Source organism: Kogia breviceps, chromosome 4, assembly GCF_026419965.1.
Source record: "Kogia breviceps isolate mKogBre1 chromosome 4, mKogBre1 haplotype 1, whole genome shotgun sequence".
In the NCBI taxonomy this organism is placed as follows: domain Eukaryota; kingdom Metazoa; phylum Chordata; class Mammalia; order Artiodactyla; family Physeteridae; genus Kogia; species Kogia breviceps.
This window is the reverse complement of record NC_081313.1, coordinates 58,772,939-58,794,332: the sequence shown is the minus strand read 5'-3', so window position 1 is coordinate 58,794,332 and position 21,394 is coordinate 58,772,939. Positions and strand designations below refer to the sequence as shown.

At 43.2% G+C, this 21,394-nt stretch overlaps 1 protein-coding gene across 5 annotated transcripts in view; it reads left to right on the top strand.

The window, feature by feature from the left end:
- Positions 1 to 21,394, top strand: part of GCNT4 (glucosaminyl (N-acetyl) transferase 4) — a 128,193-nt gene that overhangs the window by 10,515 nt on the left and 96,284 nt on the right. For 3 of the 5 annotated variants that reach the window (XR_010840168.1, XR_010840169.1, XR_010840170.1), the window contains exon 2: positions 13,953 to 19,591. Coding sequence is in view for 2 of the 5 variants with exons in the window: in XM_067031161.1 (XP_066887262.1) it covers positions 12,297 to 12,325; positions 13,953 to 15,318 (1,395 nt within the window). In the remaining 3 variants the exon portion in view is untranslated. Of the gene's footprint in view, positions 1 to 12,176; positions 12,326 to 13,952; positions 19,672 to 21,394 lie in introns of those variants that run through there. The other 2 variants (XM_067031161.1, XM_059062769.2) reach the window with 2 other exon arrangements.

The window sequence follows — 21,394 nt, the reverse complement described above, 5'->3', positions numbered from 1 at the left end:
GTTTGAGGATTTGGGGGCTGAGGTTGCTAATATTCTCCTGGTCTGTTCTTCATGGTCCCAAGGTGGCTGCTACAATGTGAGCCATCATGTTGGAGTTCAAGGCAGAAAAGTGGATGAAGGGAAAAAAAAATGGCATACTTTCCACCGTGAATCAGGTTCTTTTGAAGAACTTTCCCAGATACCCCACATTGTATTTCATTGACTGCTCCTCTACAATGGAGGCTGGGGAGAAAGTCTTTTAGAGGGGTATGTTACTGCCACCAGCAATATAGAGATTCTCTTAGTAAAGAAGATAGGGAGGCATTTGCCATCTCTACTAGAGCCATACATACAATCCTTACCTACTAACTCTGTTTCTGAATTTCATCCCACCGAACTCTGTCTATTCTGGCCACACTGTTTCAATGATTATAACATTATAATACATTTGGAGATCTGAAGAGTCTTTTACTTTTGTATTCTGTACAGTTGGCATATAAATTTGCTGAGATGTTTAGGGTTTGTTTTGTTTTGTTTTGTTTTTTGCAATACGCAGGCCTCTCACTGCTGTGGCCTCTCCCGTTGCGGAGCACAGGCTCTGGACACGCAGGCTCAGTGGCCATGGCTCACGGGCCAAGACGCTCCGCGGCATGTGGGATCTTCCTGGACCGGGGCACGAACCCATGTCCCCTGCATCAGCAGGCGGACTCTCAACCACTGCGCCACCAGGGAAGCCCAGATGTTTAGTTTTTAACTAAATAATCTTTTTAAGTTTTTATTATATTAGCCGAAAATAAAACCTACATGTTGAGACCTGTTATCTTAATTAAAACCATTACTAGAGGGACTTCCCTGGTGGCACAGTGGTTGAGAATACTCCTGCCAATGCAGGGGACACAGGTTCGTGCCCTGGGCCAGGAAGATCCCACATGCCGCAGAGCAACTAAGCCCGTGTGCCACAACTACTGAGCCTGCACTCTAGAGCCCGCGAGCCACAACTTCTGAGCCCGTGTGCTGCAACTACGGAAGCCTGCACGCCTAGAGCCCGTGCTCCAAAGCCCGCACACGGCAACGAAGAGTAGCCCCCGCTCGCTGCAACTAGAGAAAGCCCATGCGTAGCAACGAAGACCCAACACAGCCAAAAATAAAATAAATAAATAAATTTATTTTTAAAAAAGAAAAAAGCATTACTAGAGAATATAACAAAAAAGAAACAGATTCACAGATATAAATAACAGACTATGGGTTACCAGTGGAGAGAGGGAAGGGGGAGAAGCAAAATATGGGTAGAGGATTAAGAGGTACAAACTACTATGTATAAAATAAATAAGTTAACATGGATATATAGTACAACACAGATAATATAACCAATATTTTATAATAACTATAAATGGAGTATAACCTTTAAAAATTGTGAATCACTATGTTGTACACCTGAAACTTATGTTGGAAATCAACAGTGCCTCAATAAAAATACAAATAATAATAAAAACCATTACTAGAATGTCTCCTTGTAGGAGATGCCAGCTGGCTTTACATGAAACCTCTGCTTTTGAAATTCCTATTTTGGCAGAACCTTTAACTTAAGTTCCTGGGTCTTAACTTTATTGTGTCTCTGTGCACACAAGCTCTTGGGACAATATCTCCATTTTAAACCAAGCAATACAGATCTTGACTCAATGGTAACATCTAGACAGGGATGCCAGTCTAGAATTTTTTAGGGGAAGGGTAGAAGCATATTGAAACCTCTGGCTCAGCTCCCCACCACAGTGGCAGAACACAGAAGGTAAACAAAGGAGCCTTTCTGATGATTTAAAACTGAGTGTATCTAATCCATTCATGGAGAGTGTGGCCTGGCTTTAAGCCATTTTTGCTGTTTGTACCCTTGATTCACCTCTGTGGGTCCCTGTGCTCCCTCTGATGCAGTTACAGCATTGGAAATTCTACTTTAAATGCAGGTGTAGAAATCAGTTACTGCGTCTCTTCAGTTGCTGCATAACCTTTGATAAATTAATTTCGGCAGTGTAAAATAGAGAGTTAGCCATATATAATACCAAAGAAGTGCTTCCAGAAATTTCTGGGGTGGGGTGAGATGGGGTGGAAATCACATCATGTAGACCCTGGGCAGAGAAAGTTCTTTTTTCTTTCTAGTGCACTAAACATGTGATTGTTTGGTTTTTTTTAAGGAGTTAAATGTTTTTCAATGCAGTTTTTCCTCTTTATAGAAAAAGAAGCCAAAATAAAGCCATATTTTTAAGTTAGAACGTAAAACATAAACTATATATTGGTTCTGTATTGGGCTAGCTAAGTGTGGAAGGCAGAGAAGAGAACTGGAGAAAGGAATGTAACATCTCTGTTTATAAAGCTTGGAAGATAAAGATTGAATACCTCAATGAGCACCTTTTTTGTAACCTTTTATATCTACAAAGAAGGAAACATTTGATTTAAGCTGTTGCCATTAGAGCTGAAATTTGAGGGCATAGGTATTTTTGAACCGACCTCACCCCCCACCAGCATTTTTGTTTTTGTTTTTTGTTTCTATGGAAAAACAATGTTTTGCAACATAATGAGGGTCATAAATTGTTACAAAATAAAAAACTTTTCATTCAGTAGGATCATTTCTGGTCCTTCTGACTTCCTACTAAAGACTTCTTAGCCATATAGTTTTCCCAGCATGATACACAATCAGCTTTTGAGTTTTGCCCTGTGGACCAGATGCAACAAAGCCAGAATCGTTGGCTGTCTCCTAATTGGTGTGACTATAAAAAAACTGGCTGAATTTGGCACTTTTTTTCCTCTACTGCTGCAAGCCCAGATTTGCGATGACCTTGAGGGACCACCGTGGGGTAAATACATCCTAATGTGGGTTGCTGTTTTCCACGTGACCTTAAATGACCCTATAAATCTCCCCAAACCGGAGAGGCTCCAGCCAAGTTACTATTTGGAAGAATTGTAATCTAAAGAGGTGGTTGATAGACTGATATTACCGTCCAGGATTTTTATTCAGACCTCTGTTCTCAAATCTTGCAGGTTAGGTAGACCTTCGTTTAAGGAAAGCGGTGACCATAGTCTTTGTGCTTGTAAAGAGAAGCCTGCTGCCTGTAGAGGAAGCTATCAGTTGTGACATGGTCCACAGGGACCTCAACCAGAGCCCCTTTGGAAGAGGGCATCTTGTTTCCCTGAGTGAGACAGTTTTAACTGGACATATGATCTGAGAAACTGAGCCGTTGGAGGCCCTGTTTGAGGGTATGTTTTGTGTACTCGCATTGCTGCAGATTCCTCAGGACCACTTTCTTACGTGGTCCCTGGGGATGGCTTTGCCTGCCAGGGATGCTAGAACAAGTCATTGCAGTTTTGTACTTTCTAGAGAATTGCCCCTGAAGATAACTCAGGGGAAAAGTTTACAGCTTCTGCAATGCATAAAGTTACAGTAACAGTTTATCTGGTTGTAACTGCGCAGAACTAGTTCCATTTGCTCTTCTTGGATATCTTTTAAAGGAATTCTTTGGCTCTCGATCTTTCAAAAAATTGAGCAGACTGGGGAAAAAATTCTGAAGTTTAACTAGAGTAACCATCTTCCTACCTTTCAAAAATCAAAGATAGGTGTATGTACATCTTCGGGAACAATACACTTCAGACATTAACAAAAAAGAATGTTGTCAGGAAGTGAAAAACAAATAATAATTAGAATGTCAGAATGAAGAGAATAATGAATATACTATTTTAGAAATATAATGAATGTACTATTTAGAAAACTGGGAAAAAGTCAATATGTTGGTTTCCCAAAAAATCATTCATCTTGTAAAGGTTCTAGTACCTGACTTCTGCATACCACAGTTTTCCTTCCATAGCTATTTCACATGCATTGTATCATAAGACTTTCATAACAGCATTGTGGGATAGCAAAACCATTATCCCCTTCAACATTTGGGAAGTAAAGACTTACCCAACATTAAATGACTTGCCAGGGACACTTGAGGCATTTTTGGTGGCGGAGCCTACATAGAACTTGGGTGTTCTGATTTTGTTCTGCTGAGCAACCACCCTGTGCCAGGTAGGTATGTACATGGGGCAGGGGGTAGAGCGTAAATGAGGCCTATCCCAGAGATCGAAATAAACAAGTAAACAAAGTAACTGCTGCTGTGATGAGTGCTGAGAAGAAAACAAAGAGTGTGACAGTGAGGAAAGAGATTCGAGAAGGGTGATCAGGGATGATCAGAGGAAAAGATATTTCTCCTATGGCTTGAGGGATATGGAAGGGCCAGTCAGGCCGGGATTCGGGGAAAAATGATCTCAACATGGGAAGAGCAAGTGCAAAGGTCCTGAGGCAGGAAAGAGACTGTGGTGTTCTAGGAACTTGCAGAAAGGCTGGTATTGCTTAGAGCTTAATGAGCAAGAAAAAAGCAGAATAACATGAAGTTGGAGAGAATTCAGTGCAAACTGTGGAAGCAGACCCTCACCCTCTCACCTCAAGCCCCCGGGCTCCAGCACTACTAGGACCGTTATTGTGTTTGAAGCAGAAAGTCGGGGGGATCAAAAATAAGAGAATACGGGGCTTCCCTGGTGGCGCAGTGGTTGGGAATCTGCCTACCGATGCAGGGGACACGGGTTCGTGCCCCGGTCCAGGAGGATCCCACGTGCCGCGAAGCAGCTGGGTCCGTGGGCCACGGCCGCTGGGCCTGCGTGTCCGGAGCCTGTGCTCTGCGACGGGAGAGGCCACAGCAGTGAGAGGCCCACGTACTGCAAAAAAAAAAAAAGAGAGAGAGAATACGATAACCTACTTTATTTATGATGCTGGGTATTTTAATTTTTTTGTTTTTAAAGAAAAAAGCACATTTTTTTTTCTCAGCCATGTATGAAGTGTTAATGTTACTGTCAACCCCCTGAGAAACTAGCCAATAAACATCATGCAGAACCTCCACACAAGGATGTCAAAAAAAAAAAACAAAACATGATGTTGGAGAGGAAGGCAGGGGCAGGAACAGGCTGGGCCTCTGTCCGTGGAAAGGATTTCTGATTTTACTGTAAGTGCAATGAAACCCAAGTGAAGGTGGTCTAAGTGTAAGAAGTAGGGTAGGGAGGGGGAGTGATATGATTGATGGGTTTAAAAGACCCTTTTGGCTACAGTACAGAGAGTGGGTTAGAGCAGCGGTCCCCAACATTTTTGGCACCAGGGACTGGTTTCGTGGAAGACAGTTTTTCCATGGACTAGAGTGGAGGGGTGGGGGAAGGCTCAGGAAGTAATGTGAGTGATGGGGAGCTGCAGATGAAGCTTCCCTCGCTGTCCCGCCGCCTACCTCCTGCTGTGCGGCTCACGGACCTGGGGTTGGGGACCCCTGGGTTAGAGGGAAGCCAGGGAGGCTAGTGAGGAAGTTATTTCATATACAGGCAAGAGTTGATGCTGGTTTGGGTTAGAGTGGAAAGGGATGGGTGGATTCCCCTACATCCCCTACATTTTGGATGCAGAACCAGCAGGGTTTTTCTACTGCCAAGAGATTGGAATGGCAACCTCGCATTATGGTTAACAGCGTAGGCTGTGAAATCGGGCCGCAGTTGAAAATCCTGACTCCTTCACATACTAGCTGCTTATCCTCTGTGACTCAGTTTCCTAATCTGAAAAATGGAGACAATGATGGTACCTCCCTCACAGGTTTATTGAATGGAATTCATAAGATAATGTAAATGGTACTGGAGCTCAGCATAGATCATTAGAGAGCAACAGGTCTGTGTCCTCTGACTCTGGCAGCATGAAGATTTTTGTTGACTTTGACCAGAACAGCCTCAGCTGAGGGGGCAGTGGAGCCAAGCTGGACTGAGTACCACCTGAGGAGGCCTGGGTAGGGGGAGTAGAGTAGACGTCCCCCTCTGTCCACTCCCTTAAGGGGGAGCAGCTGGATATACAAACATGTATATAATGGGGGAACGTGTTCCCGGCATCCCGAGAGTGAAACAGGGTCTAATGATGGGTAGGTCTCTGCTTCCTCATTTAGAGAAGGAGGAATTTGGACTCAATCACCATTGAAGTTCTTGTCAGCTTTAGGATTTTCCTTCTAAGCTTCTTCAAGAATTATGGGATAATTAATTCAGCTTTGGTGGGGAAGGCCCAGAAAAGTCAATTCTATTATTTCAGTTGTTTTTTTCCTATAGAAAATTATGTTGACCTCAGAAATTGTTTACTTTCTAACAGTTCACAGACCCAGTTTAGAAGAGGACTCATTCACAGTATATTGTGAAATGAAAGAAACAGCCAAGACAGTGCCTAAGGAGTGAGCCTTCTTGTTAAAAAGCAAGCCGGGGGCTTCCCTGGTGGCGCAGTGGTTGAGAGTCCGCCTGCCGATGCAGGGGACACGGGTTCGTGCCCCGGTCCGGGAAGATCCCACATGCCGCGGAGCGGCTGGGCCCGTGAGCCATGGCCGCTGAGCCTGCGCGTCCGGAGCCTGTGCTCCGCAACGGGAGAGGCCACAGCAGTGAGAGGCCCGCGTACCGCAGAAAAAAAAAAAAAAAAAAAAAAAAAAAAGCAAGCCGGGGGTGGGGGAGATAAATTGGGAGACTGGGGTTGACATATACAAACTACTGTATAAAACAGATAACTAATAAGAACCTACTGTATAGCACAGGGAACTCAATACTCAATACCTTATGGGAATAGAATCTAAAAAAGAGTGGAGATATGTATATGTATAACTGATTCACTTTGCCATACACCTGAAACTAATACAATATTGTAAATCAGCTATATTCCAATAAAAATTAATTTAAAAAAGAAACCTAAAAAAAACTTTTTTTTTTTTTTTTTTTTTAAAGAGAGCTTTATTTATTTATTTTTGCGGCACGTAGGCCTCTCACTGTTGTGGCCTCTCCCGCCGCGGAGCGCAGGCTCCGGACGCGCAGGCTCAGCGGCCATGGCTCACGGGCCTAGCCGCTTAGGGGTATGTGGGATCTTCCCGGACCAGAGCACGAACCCGCGTCCCCTGCATTGGGGACGGACTCTCAACGACTGCGCCACCAGGGAAACCCAAAAAAAACTTTTTGTAATTTAAAAAATTTTTTGTTTTTACCAAAGGAAAAAAGAAAGGAAGGCAAAACAGTCTGGATGGACATACTGCCACAGAATGCTATGGCCAGGTGGCAGATTACTGGTGAGCTTTGTTTTCTTTTTTAGACTATTTTGACTTGCTGATTTAAGCAAATAAAGAAGAAAGTTTACTTTTACAAACAGAGAATGGAAAACCTTTTTTTTTTTTCCTTTTTGAGACTATAACCTCTTATTATTCGAGGATGTTTGTCCTCAATTTATATTATATGGTATTGATGACCCAGTGAGACCATTCTTACTGTTTAGCTGCACACAGTCTGACAATTATTTGCCTTTTGCAATCTTCCCTCTAGAACAATGAAGACGTAAGGTCATCAGAGCAAGAAACTTGCCTTTCTGCCCCTTTGCTGACTTCAGGTGCTATGGGGGCATCTCAGCTGAGTCATCCTCCCACTAATGGTCTTACTCCAAAACTTTCCTTGGGTTTGGTGATGAGCATGTCACCAAGGGGAGGATCAATGGCTTTATTGAAATCAAAGAGGTGCAGTAGGAGGACCTTGGCTTATTCAACTAGATCAGGATTTTTTTTTTTTTTTTTTTTTGAGGGAGCTCATCTTTATATTAGTGTTCTTAAGTGATTCCTCTTTGTAAGACTTTAGAAAGAAACAAAATGCTGACATTTCCAAATCCATAAACTCTTCAAAGCCTATTTTTTACACTGACATATAATGATACAAACTTTAAGAATTTACAGGTGACCCATAGAGGAAATATTCACCACGTAGAGAGAGATTGCACCCAGGCAGTTTTCTAAAACAATTAGTAATTCTCAGAGAGCCCAATCTGTGTCACTGGTCACAACAAGTACAAGTGAATCAGTGAATAGTCAGTGACAGGATACAAGTGTGACTGATGGCAGAATTTCTTAGGAGGAGCTGGCTTTCTTTTCCTTTAGTGGATTCCACTGGCTGGGAGATTGACGGATCTCTTCACTGGCATGTGGATTGGCGCCAGCCTCTGATTGCGGGAACAGAACGTGTTCATCAGCCAGCATTCCTCCAGGCTGATTCTCTGTCTAAATAAGCCCTTAAACTGGGTGGAAGTTCTGAGGACTTCAAACGTTGTTTCATGTTTACTTCTGTTCCAACTTTAGGACAGCTAGATAAGACACAGTAATGAGAAATTTTAATCAAGGACTAAAACTGTTGTGGAAAATAAGGAGTATTTTTAGATTTATATTCCAAGAGACAGCATTGCCTAGAGGGTTCATCCCTGGAGAAAGACTCTCTGGGTTCAAGTTCCAACTAAAGCACTTTTTTTTTTTTTTTTAAGCACTTTCTAATTCTTTATAACCTTGGGCAATTTCTTTATCTCCACGTGCCTCAGTTTCCCGTCTTGTAAAAGAGGGAGAGGTAGTATCTACCTCATTGGTCTGTGGAGGGAACTGAGTTATTACATACGGAGTACCTAGAACAATGCCCCGAGTAACAACCCTTTATTGAGTGATTCTACATTAAGAATAATGATATTACTAAATAACGAGCATTACGTGGACACATTCAAGCATTGGTTCTAAAGTATTGAAGTCACACCTGCATTAACCAGGCAGTCAAGATCTGGACTGTGCCAAAGCACTTCGCATGCATTACCTCACTTAACGTCAAAGGCCCTTTGAGATAGTTACTAGTATTAACGTCTTTTTACTGATGGGGACACAGAGGTGTGGAGAGGTTGAGGGGCTCATCCAGGGTCCAGCGCAGGGGCCTCCCGCAAGCTGAAGCCAGGCTGTGCCGCCAGGACCACGTGCGGTTGCCTCTTCTCCAGCTCAGCCCGGAGCAAGGTCTTATTAGCTCCCAGCCGCTTTATCTTTCCTCCTGCCCTTTCCACCTCCTCCTTTGGTCATAAAAGTGAAGGTCATTTCCTTCACATTGCCTAAAATTGTTTAGTGGATTCTTTTCTTAAAAACAAACGAAACAAAAACACCAGCACGTCCTGTGTAATACACTGGAAAACCTCTAAGATTTGGAGTCAGGCAATCTGGGTGCCGGGAAAGAAAAGACCTGTATAATGTGCCCTGAGGACCTCTGCGGGCAACTCCTTTCACCCAGGCTCCAGAGCTCTCACAGCCCCAGCGGGGGCACTTCTAATCCCCAATTTGAGACCAGAAAACCAGGCGTAGTTTGATTGGTCTTAAAGCCACTGCTTCTCCAGGAATCCATGTCCGGGTCTGCGGCATCCTGAAGCCCTTGCACAACTTTCTCTTCTCCTCCCGATGCGCCCACCCACACACACATACACACCTGTGTGAGCTCCTGGGAAGACGTGCAGGTGTGCAGGGAGGGGGCAGGACGGGCGCGGGGGCGGGGTGCGGAGGGGGCAGAGGCGACCTCATCTGCAACATGCACGGTGGGCCCCGCATTCTTGGTGCCTAAGCTAAACCACATGCACAACCCTTCCTCCAGTTCGTTGGTGATTTACCATTCGCCCTCTTGCCCTGGGTTAGGAGTCACATACTTCAGTGACAGCCCTGGGTTTTAAATTGCTGTCGAATTGCTGACGAAGGAGAGTTGGTTGAAAAGCTGCTAATGGCTGTGGCCATTTAGCCCTGAACGCAATTATAGCCACTTAGCTGGGGTGTACCTTGGTGCGCCTGCTGTTTCCTTTAAGACTGTAAACAATGCCTGGGAGGGTAGAGGAAAAGAAGATGGTTTGGGGAAAATGCTTCATTCCACATCCCTGTTGGGGTTTTATTGAATTATCCAAATAGACCTCATTTGATGTAGCAATCAACCCTTACTGCCATTTCCTTCTCCATTCTGCGTCATCACTAGGCACTCGCGCCCGTGTGGTGATAACTCCCTAAGCAGGTCAGCTTCCTCGTCTGCTTGGGTGGGTGGGAGAGAAATACCCCTTCTGCCAGGGGTGGGGAATTATTCTTAATGTAAGACTACCTCGTGGCAGCAAAACACCTGCCTGCTCTCTGCCCATGAACTTTTAAGGGGGGAAAGAGTGGGTGGGGTGTTTGTAGGAGACCTCGCTGCCCTGGTTTCCTAGGAAAGACATGGCCGCGTAATTGCCAGCCTTAGCCCAGGCAGCTCCAGTCAGACCTGGGTCACGCCTCTGGAAATCATTCCCATCCCTCCATCCCTGGCCCCTGGTAGAACAGCACCCCAAGTAACAACTGTTTTGGGGGGGTTTTTTAAAAGATTTTTTTCGATGTGGACCTTTTAAAAAGTCTTTATTGAATTTGTTACAATATTGCTTCTGTTTTATGCTTTGGCTTTTTGGCCGTGACGAATGTGGGGTCTTAGCTCCCCGACCTGGGATCCTAGGGATTGAACCCGCACCCCCTGCATTAGAAGGCGAACTTAACCACTGGACCACCAGGGGAGTTCCAACAACTCTTTACTGAGTGACTCTGAATTAATAATAATGATGTTATTAAATTAACAAAGAGCATTACATGGAAGCTTGCAGGCATTCATTCTACAGCATTGTATGTATGTCAACATCGTCTGTGCTGGGAGGGGCTGTGGGTATCACGCAGAGGTTGTGTCCTGAGAAAAGCTAAGGTTGAGAACTGTGATCTCCGACCTCCTGCACCCGCGCTTCCCTGCCCTTCCTGAGAAGGCCTGGAGCACACACTTCCCAACTCCAGCTAGTGCGTCGACAGTCTGAGTTGAGCCAGGAGGCCATGGCTGCTTGCCCAGAGAGGGAGGGTCAGGTCACAGGGCACCAGGGAAGGAGAGGCGGCAGGCACACTGAGGAGTCCTGGGGGAGCTAGCTCTGGGCCCTGTGTCTGAGCTTCTCCAGCCAGGGACAAGAATTGATTCTAAAGGAAGAAGAGGAGGGAATCGGGCCAGCCCAGAGGCCTTGCTTTCTGACTTTCTTCCCACGCCAGACATCTTTAAGCGGGAGAGCTCATCTGTCTCCGGGACAGCCTTTAACATCAGGCGAAACAAGCAGCCTTCCCTATTCTGCCCTGTCCTAAGTCCAAGTAAAGCCCCTTCACCTACTCACCACACCAGAATTGCCTCTGACCGAAAGCATTCCTTTCCCCCAAGTTAGAAGGAACAAGGGGTGGAGGTGCAAGCCTTTTGATGAGAATGAGCTTTTATCAAATCTTGAAAGGGGCTTTTGACCTTTTCCCAGTCTGGGGAGATGTCATCAGGTTATCCCCAGGCACTGAAGCCTTTGCCCTTTTATGTAAGTGTGATGCTGGTCAGCAAAGATGTTGTCTGGACTCGGTAACGGAGAAGGAGAAGAAGGGATGAATTTGAGGCGTATTTGTGAGATGATTCTGTGGGTGTACAGGAGATGGAAGAGTCGGGCGGCTCTCGAGTTTCGAGCTTGGGTCATTGAGTGGATAAACTGAGACAGAAAACACAGGAGAGGTGAAGGTGTCCTGTTCGGTTATGGACTCACTGATGTTGAGTGCCCGTGGGCTATCTAGTGGAGATGTCTATCAAGCATTTGGATGTTCACGTCAGAAGCTTGGGCCAGACGTAGGTGCTGAAGATAAAGGTGTTGGCAATGTATATACATGGAAGGTATACATGGAAATCCCGAAAGCAAGGAAGAGTGTTTGTGAGAAGAGCAGGAAGCTAAGAATAGGACCCCGGAGAAACCCCCAGAGGAGAGACTGAGGTGTGGTGGGGAGGACCCAGATTCTACAGGACAGTTCGGCGTTGATAAATAAGGTATGGTTCTTTAAAGGAGGGTAATTCAAGTGAGGGTGAATGAGAGTATGGCATTCCTAGGAGAGCTTTTTCAATCAATCTGTATAAAAGAAAACTACAAAAGTAAATCAGGTTCAAATGCCTTGCTACCTCTTCTAAGGAAATTGGGTACAATGATTATGTCCTCGTTTAAGATTTATTGAGATGTGTAAGGAAATTGTATGTGGGCTCCTCAGACCTCCCCAGTTCTCAGTAATTGAACCTCCTGGAAGCAGGCCTAGGAGCTTGGTCAGCCCTCCTGTCCTCGAGCCTCTGGGTAATACTCCCTGCATTTCTCCATTTCCTGCTGCTCCCCAAATAAGCACATGTAATGCCCTTCTGTTGGGTAGCCCATTTTTATCTGATAAAGTAATAAAATCATTTTCAACATTCTAATAGTCCAAAAGGCTATTCAGTGATAAGTAAATCCCCCTCCTCCCCAGGCTCCAGATCCTTAGTCCTTCTGGAAGTATTGGCCTGTGGGCCGGATCCAGCCAGCTGCCTGCTTTTGTAAATAAAGTTTTATTGGAGCCCAGCCACACCCAGTCATTTACACACAGTCTATGGCTGCTTTCCCACTACAGCCGCAGAGGTGAGTAGTTGTGACAGGGAAAGAAAACGTTTGGCAACGTGTGCTCTTTGTGTCTAGGCTTCTGGGTGTATATACTCTTTTTTGGACACATATGTGAGCTCACTCTACACTGTTCCTTATTTCTGTTTCACAGTCTACAGTGGGGACTGTTCCACGGGGATATGTGCAGATTCTTCTCAGGCTTTTTCACACCGTGTGGGTGTAATTAATCAATGCCCCGTAGGGCATTTTAGTGCTTTTCAGTCTTCAGCCTTAACTTCAGGGAAGCTTCTCATTACACACCTTTTTTGCACGCACATGAGCTCTTCTGGATGGGTTCGTAAAACTGACAGATTCTGCCAGACTGGCTCCTGGCCCCCCACCTTCTCTCAATGCATCAGGTTCTTTTCATTTTAAGGGCTAAATTTCTAATCCCTGTGAGGAAATGGGGCCTAACAAAATAAATAAGTGAAATGTGCAAGTTTACCAAATTTATATAATGTATATAAAATTTTAGTGTCTAATATTTACTATAGCTCCTTTGGGGGTCTGCCTACTGCTCTTATTTCTGAAGGTGGGTGTCTTAGTCCACACAGGCAGCTATGATAAAATACCACAGACTGGGAGGCTTATCAACAACAGAAATGTATTTCTCACAGTTCTAGTGGCTGGGAAATCCAAGATCAAGGCTCCAGCAGATTCCGTGCCTGATGAAAACTTGCTTCCTGGTTCATAGACAACAAGCTTCCCACCGTGTCCTCACATGGTGGAAGGGGCAAGGGAACTTCCTGGGTTCTCTTTTATAAGGACACCAATCCTATTTTTGCGGACTCCACCCTCATGACCTAAAAACTTACCCAAAAGCCCCACCTCCTTATACAATCACATTGGCAATTAGGTTTCAACTTAAAATTTGAGGCAGGGGTTGGGGGGGGGGTGCAGACATTCAGTTTATAGCAGTGATTCACTGGGCTTTCCCCACTTGACATCAGATCTAGAAGGTAGAATCAAGATGGATATTCCTTTTAGCCTCAGGTGGGTCATTTGCACTTCTAGTGACCTCTTGACAACATCCAATTCTCTAGGCCTCTGTCCAAACCAGAGCAATCCCTCCCCCAATATGCTAAGCACAAATACAGACAGTTAAGATACTTAATACCTATATTTTAGGAGTTAACATTATTTTTCATTCTATTTGGTAACCAACATCTCTCAAAATTAGGTATAGTTAACACAGATAACGACAAAATACAACCATTGTACATATTTTCACTTCCTTGTTTCTGGATTATTTTTTTTTTCTTTCCGGTACGCGGGCCTCTCACTGTTGTGGCCTCTCCCTTTGCGGAGCACAGGCTCCGGATGCGCAGGCTCAGCGGCCATGGCTCACGGGCCCAGCCGCTCCGCGGCATGTGGGATCTTCCCAGACCGGGGCACGAACCCGTGTCCCCTGCATCAGCAGGCGGACTCTCAACCACTGCGCCACCAGGGAAGCTCTCTGGATTCTTTTAAGGACAAGAATCTTGTTTTAATCATCTTTGGGCCCAGCATTCTGCCTGGTGTGTGGTAGGCACCCAGTGGATGTTGGTTGAACTGAACTAATTTTCTCTTCATATTTCAACTGAATTATTCCTTTGTTCTCTTACAGAATGAAGACATTCAAATGTTGTTTTAAATACCACCTAAAGCAGAAAGTTTTCATCCTGTTTCTAACCCTATGGCTGTTCTCCTTGTTGAAGCTTCTAAATGTGAAACGCCTCCTCTTCCCTGAAAGAGGCATTTACTTGGTTGAGTACTCCCTAAGTACCTCGCCTTTTGTAAAGAACAGATATACCCATGTTAAGAATGAAATCGGGTATGAGATTAACTGTTCAGGTGTCTATGAACAGGAACCTTTGGAAATTGGCAAGAGTCTGGAAATAAGAAGAAGAACCATTATCGACTTGGATGATGATGATGTCGTGGCAATGACCAGTGATTGTGACATTTATCAGGCCCTACGAAGCTACCATGAAAAGCTTGTTTCGAGGGAGGAGAAAAGCTTCCCAATCGCCTATTCTTTGGTTGTTCACAAAGATGCGATTATGGTTGAAAGGCTAATCCATGCTATATACAACCAGCACAATATTTATTGCATCCATTATGACCGTAAATCATCTGATACCTTCAAAGTTGCCATGAACAATTTAGCTAAGTGCTTCTCCAATATTTTCATTGCTTCTAAATTAGAGATTGTGCAATATGCACACATTTCCAGACTCCAGGCTGATTTAAATTGCTTGTCAGACCTTCTCAAGTCTTCAGTTCAGTGGAAATATGTTATCAACCTGTGTGGGCAGGATTTTCCTTTGAAATCAAACTTTGAATTAGTGTCAGAGTTGAAGAAACTCAATGGATCAAATATGTTAGAGACAGTGAAACCCCCTAACACTAAGATGGAAAGATTCACTTATCACCATGAACTCAGACAGGTGTCTTATGAATATGTGAAACTACCAGTGAGGACAAACATCTCCAAGGAAGCCCCCCCTCATAACATTGAGATATTTGTCGGCAGTGCTTATTTTGTTTTAAGTCGAGCATTTGTTAAATATGTTCTCAACAACTCCCTCGTTAAAGACTTTTTTGCCTGGTCTAAAGATACGTACTCGCCTGATGAGCACTTTTGGGCTACCTTAATTCGGGTACCAGGAATCCCCGGGGAGATTTCTAGGACAGCCCAGGATGTGTCTGACCTACAGAGTAAGACCCGCCTGGTCAAATGGAATTATCTAGAAGGCCTTTTCTATCCCAGTTGTACTGGCTCTCACCTCCGAAGTGTGTGTATCTATGGAACAGCAGAACTAAGGTGGCTTATGAAAGATGGACATTGGTTTGCTAATAAATTTGATTCTAAGGTGGACCCTGTCTTGATTAAATGCTTGGCAGAAAAGCTTGAAGAACAGCAGAGAGAGTGGATCACTTTATCTTCAGAAAAGTTATTTATGGCTAAAACAGCCACAACCACATTATGATAAAGTCCTGATGGAAATAAGGTTAATATGGAATTGCATGCTATACCATGGCCAGTACCGTTTGCGTTTAACCTTCCCATAGTCCGAAAGGTGTCTACAATTCCACACACAAGGGAAAGTGACCTGGCCTTTAGTGACAATTAGTCTGTGGTTGGTTGGGTGTTTTTATGTATGTTTTTGCTTGTAATCTCACTGAGCTAAATGGGAGATTTTCAACAGTGAGTAATCTGGTATCTATTGAGTTCCTGCTATATGCCAGGCACTTTTTTAGAAACATGTAGGAATTGCATCCAAGTTGTGATGAGTTATACAGTGCCCTCAAGGAGCTGTGGCTTACCCCGATCACACAGCAACCTTAATATCTTAAGTTGTACACATAACAGTCAGGGTCCCGCTGACGAAGTTGTGGAGTGTGCAGTAATTATATAACCATAATAACCACCAGTTTCAGAGCAGTGTTGACGTACAGTGACCAACATTCCACTTGCCTCTTAATTCAGCTCCCTAGACTTTTCTTAACCATTAGAATATTAGAAGGAGAGACTCTACTACCTCAGAAGAACTAAGAGAATTGTCCAATTTCCCGCTTGCCAAAAGCATAACTTACCCTATAGTACCTCGTTTATTCAATTCAGGGTTGGGTGACTCTGTTGGGGGGGCATTTCTAGTGTATGGATGTTAGGGAGGTGGTGAAGTTAAGCCAGAGGATTGGGACGGGTGGTGCCTGAGGAGAAACAAAGGGATTTGTGTGACTTTTCCATCATGTTACGCAGTGGTGTCATGAATGACCTCCTTTGTAATTCAACTGTTTCTTTAATACAGTTACTGATTAAATTTAAAAACTGATTAACAGTTCAAAGTGTCACTCTCCAGAGCATTGAACCTAAGCCTTTCTGTTCATAGATTATCCTTATATGTAAGGTTTTTTTACAATGGAATAGTATAATTTTGTTTTGTGGAACCGTCAAGCTAAGAATCACTAAACTCTCTTGAAAAGGTTGTGTGAAATATGACAGCTTACTAAATTAACTATTAGTCATTAAAAAAATGTTCTTACTTCTCCAGCAACTGTCAAGTGGAGTCCAAACGTAATCTTATGAAAGCTCTAAGTTCATTGCAGTCTTCTCAGCTTCAATCCAAGAGAGAAAAAGCTAATTTTCCTAAGGACATAGCAAGAATGTTCACTAATGATAATTTTATGAAACCTACACCTTAGAAAACTACCAAAATCAGTCAAAATATACATATATTTTCATGTAACTATTGTGCTGGAGGTGAAATGGGTCAGGAGTGGGGTCCTCAGAACAGGCTATAATATTTTAATGTCTCCTGGGAAATAATGGAACTCATGTAAGAAATTCCCCATGATCTTATGTTTCAATGTCAGCCTCAATAACTACATAAAGATGTAGTAATCAAGACCAGTATGAGGCTGTTGGAAGACAAGTATTTAAATGTTTTTAGATGTCTGTGTTCTACATGTGAAATGCCTTTTGCTTGTTTTAAAGTTTATGATACGATCTGCCAAGTGGCACCATCTCTCTCTCCCTTTCTTTTTCTCCTGAACTTGCTTGTTTTCCCTTTTTTTTCCCCTACCCCTTTCAAATTACCAGTTTGTCCATGTGTGTGACCGTGACAGTCTAATCACTATGATCTCCATAAGCCTCAGTTTTCTTGGTCTATAAAGTGAAGAGTTGGATGTGTCCTTGGCTTCCTCACACATTTCTGTGTGAGAATCAATTGAAATAGTATATAAAGTGGTTTGAAAATGAGGACAAACTATTGAAATATCAGCAAGCAGTCTTACTGTGAGGCAAACATAGGTCTAACCCCATTGTGACACCTAACCATTTACCTTTTCTAAAAAACCTTCGAAATACAAAAAGAAGCCACAATTGCAGGGGCAACTTTTGCAACAGAATCCAGGTACTAAGAAACCCCTGTCACCACATCTGGGGCTCCTTTTAAACGAATAGGATTAGCAAATTGGTCCAGTGGCTTAGATCAGGAGTAGGAGTAGAAATACTTTTCCTACTCTCCATGCTTAAATACACAAAGCCCTGTTGAAATCTTGTTTTCTATGCCTTTGGTCGTCAGAATAAGTGAAAATGATGAAAAATAAATATCGACCTCCTGGTCTGGTGTCTTGCCTCCTGGTGAGAAATAATTCTATCCTTTGTTTATTGGGAAATTTTCCAGTGGTTAATCACTTTAATGCCATATTCAAATGAAACATGGCACCAAGAAGAGGTGGCAGTGCCTTCTCCACATGGACATATTTCTCAGGATTCAATTTCTGACATTCCAGGGAGCTTGTCAGATCATTCTCTCTTGCTTTGGAAATCCTGCAGATTCCCTGCATGCCTTCAAACCTCCATCAAACCTGATTCTTCCCTAAAACATTTTGGTATGATTCTCTCTAGTCTGGAGAATGTTCTGCAATCTGTGTTTTATAATTATTCTTTGCATAGTATTTATTGAATCTAGATTATTATTTGGCAATGAGACCGGGACCTTGGAGTTTATAAATTATATTAGATAATATTAATAGTGAAAGAGCTACCCAAATATATCTACATTATGTGAATAATCTACTGTAATAATATTTAAAGACCAGTGTTGCTGCTATTTTTAATGTTTTGATTATTTTAAGTGAAATATATGTAATGTTTTAAACTTAGGGTATTAAATTTGAAGATTTTTCTTGCCTTCCAGAATGTGAATATTATACATAAATATATATATATTGACATATTGCAGAGAAAACAAAATGACAATCTTTTTTGAGAATGTAAAGTGAATGTACTCCATGTATGTTATAACTTGTTGATGATGGAATGAGTTTTGATTTTTGTTAACATTTTTATCAACTGGTCTCTAAATCTCCTAACTTTTTTTTTTGTTTTTTGGGGGGTTGTTTGTTTGAAAGACATATTTCACATTGTATGAGTTTTAAGTAGATTGGTGTTACATTTTTGTATTATGCTGCTACTAGATGTTAATTCTCCAGCACTGTCAAATAAAATGTGCCTCCAAAACCAAGGCCCTGGAATCTCTGATGTTTCCTTTTTCAGGTTGTGCTTGTTCCCCACAAAGATTCTTTCAGTTGATGACACTTGCCCAATATTTGAAGAGCACAGTTAATTTCACGTCAGAGTAAAAAAATTCAGTGTGTGCACTATACACAGAACATAGGCACACAAACTTGAATTTAATTTGGCAAAATCTCAAAGAATGTTTCAGAATTTCTCTGTTTTCATTCTCCTTCAGGTTGGTTTCTCCTCTAAGATTAACTCTCTAGATAAATATTCTTGTTTCCTTGATTACTTTATGGAAGTTTATTCTCAATAGAGTAGGTTGAGCTCTTTATCTCATATCCCTCAATCCCTGGAAAATCAACTCTTTCTCTCTGCACAAGCATGCCTGCCTTGGCTGTACGCCCCATGAACATGAGGACCCTATCCTCAGGCTCGGTTGGTGAGTGCTTCTGGATGAGTTTCCCTGTGTCCTGAATAACACCATCTTTTCCAGCTCTACTGAGCTGCGGAGCATTTGTCATCACTGACCCCCGCGCTCCCACCCCTGTTCTGAAAATCCCCCTGGTCAGTTAGTTTTCCTCTATCGCATTTTCTAAAGCTGTAACAGTCCCCAGCCTCCCGAGCTGACAAGGAGTATGCATTGTCACACTCATAAATCACAATCCATCTCAAGGAGTAGGGCCGTTTTAGGAAACGTCAAGATAAAAAAAAATTAACATCTACTTTAACCTAAGGTTAATTCTAGGTCTTGCCAGACTGGACAACTATGTAATCCCATGAAAGAATTTGGACTGCTTTTGGTAGTGGCAGTGGTAGGATGGGTAGGTATACAGCATCATATTGAAGACCCACAGGCTTGATTGCTAGATTAGCAATTCCATATATTTTAAATTCCCTTTGGTGCCTACAAATCTGCATCTAAACTAGGACAACTGGCTTCCAGTTTCATGAAAACGATTATGAAGAAACCTTGGCAAGGGAAAGTAGATGATTGCAAATTTATTCCTACTACTTGGAAAAAAATTTCTATGATGATGCATGATAAACAGCTTGAGCTGTGCTTCAGAGACAGATGATCAGCGTGTCAACCCACGAAGATGTATAAAAGCCACAGGAAGACTAATTCACCTGACCTCAGGTATGGCCTTCACGTAGAGTAGCACTGTCCTTCCTGGGAACATCGTGGACAAAATCACGCAGAGGACAAATAGGAAAGAATCGGAGGAAAAATCTTGGTCAGTGACCTGGGTAAATTTATTTTACTTTTTTGTTGTTGATATTGCTGTTGTTTTCTATAGAACAATAAATGAAATTTAAACAGAAATCATTCGTATTCATAATTCTAACATCCTGACAGAACCATTCTAGGTCTCTGAGTGGTGCCCTTCTAATCTAATCCATACCCATATCCATTTTTTGTTTCTTCTCACTGCCAGTATATTTTCAATCACTTTCCCATGTTGCTGCATGATCTTTATGGCTATCTAATGGTCATACCCTAATTCACTCAGGCCTTCCTTTATTGTAGGACATTTGGATTGTAAACTATTTTTTTCTTTCTGTCATAAATAAGGGTGCTGTGAACAGCTTTATACATAAATCTTTTTCTTTCCTTGAATCACTTCCTTATTTCTGAGCGAGGAATGACAATCCTCGCTCAGAGAATGGATTTTTAAAAATTTATTGGTTGGGCTTCCGTGGTGGCGCAGTGGTTGAGAATCCGCCTGCCGATGCAGGGGACGCGGGTTCGTGCCCCGGTCTGGGAAGATCCCACATGCCGCGGAGCGGCTGGGCCCGTGAGCCATGGCCGCTGAGCCTGCGCGTCCGGAGCCTGTGCTCCGCAACGGGAGAGGCCACAACGGTGAGAGGCCCGCGTACCGCAAAAAAAGAAAAATTATTGGTTTTGATAAATGTTGCAAATCTCCCTCTCAGGAATTGTATAGGACACTCGGTTGGTGTATATCAACTACAGCCTCAACCTGTGTGAAATAAATTGTATTTATTTATTCTGATGAATGGCTAGTCTGATTCTCAAAGGTAAGCAAAGACCTTTGCCTAAAGCAAGGATGCAGCCAGTCCTCTAACAGATCAAAGAAGGTGTTTAATGTATGGTTCGTAAAGATCTCTTTCAGAACAGTATTATTCTCAAAGTTTACATTTTGATGACTGCTCCATTCCAGGAAGGATCTAAAGGCTGCTAGTTCCTTCTAGTATCCATTCTCCCTGGCTCCTGTGGTTTAATTCTGAGCAACAATATGACCAGCTGTTAATTCCCAGCCTTCCTTTTGTTAACCAACATTTCAGAAAAGGAGACCTGACTGAAATAAGGAGGCATTTACTGGGGAGTTGTTAAGACTGCAGCCAGGGAGACGCAGTTTCAAGAAGCACTTGAATTATGTTCCCTGGGACTACAAAATGGGAGAGGCTTCTAAAGGCAAAACCCCACAAAGTTAGATAAATTGTCATGAATTAGGATTGAAGCTGGCAAGAAGTAAGAGTGTTTGTTAAGCAAGGGTTGGGGATCTGAAATGATTACACAGTTGTGAAGAGGGAGGGAACTTTGAGGCTACATGTTTGCAGCGAGCAGATACTGTTTTTTTTTTTTTTTTTTTTGCGTTATGCGGGCCTCTCACTGTCGTGGCCTCTCCCGTTGCGGAGCGCAGGCTCCGGGCGCGCAGGCTCAGCGGCCATGGCTCACGGGCCCAGCCGCTCCGCAGCATGTGGGATCTTCCCGGACCGGGGCACGAACCCGCGTCCCCTGCATCGGCAGGCGGATTCTCAACCACTACGCCACCAGGGAAGCCCAGATACTGTTTTTAAAATGGTTGGTGGTGTCCTTGAGTTTGATATAATTCAGAGAAGATTCAAATTCTCAGTGATGTAGGAAAGTGTCTGAAACCACATCCAAAATGGCCATCCAGCTCCATTTTGGATGCCTGAACCATAGTTACTCTTTTTTGATCTTTAAATGAACTTTAATATGTAGTCACTTTCAACTAATGGTGGCAAATGAGAAAAAGCAGAAGCCATTGCACAGG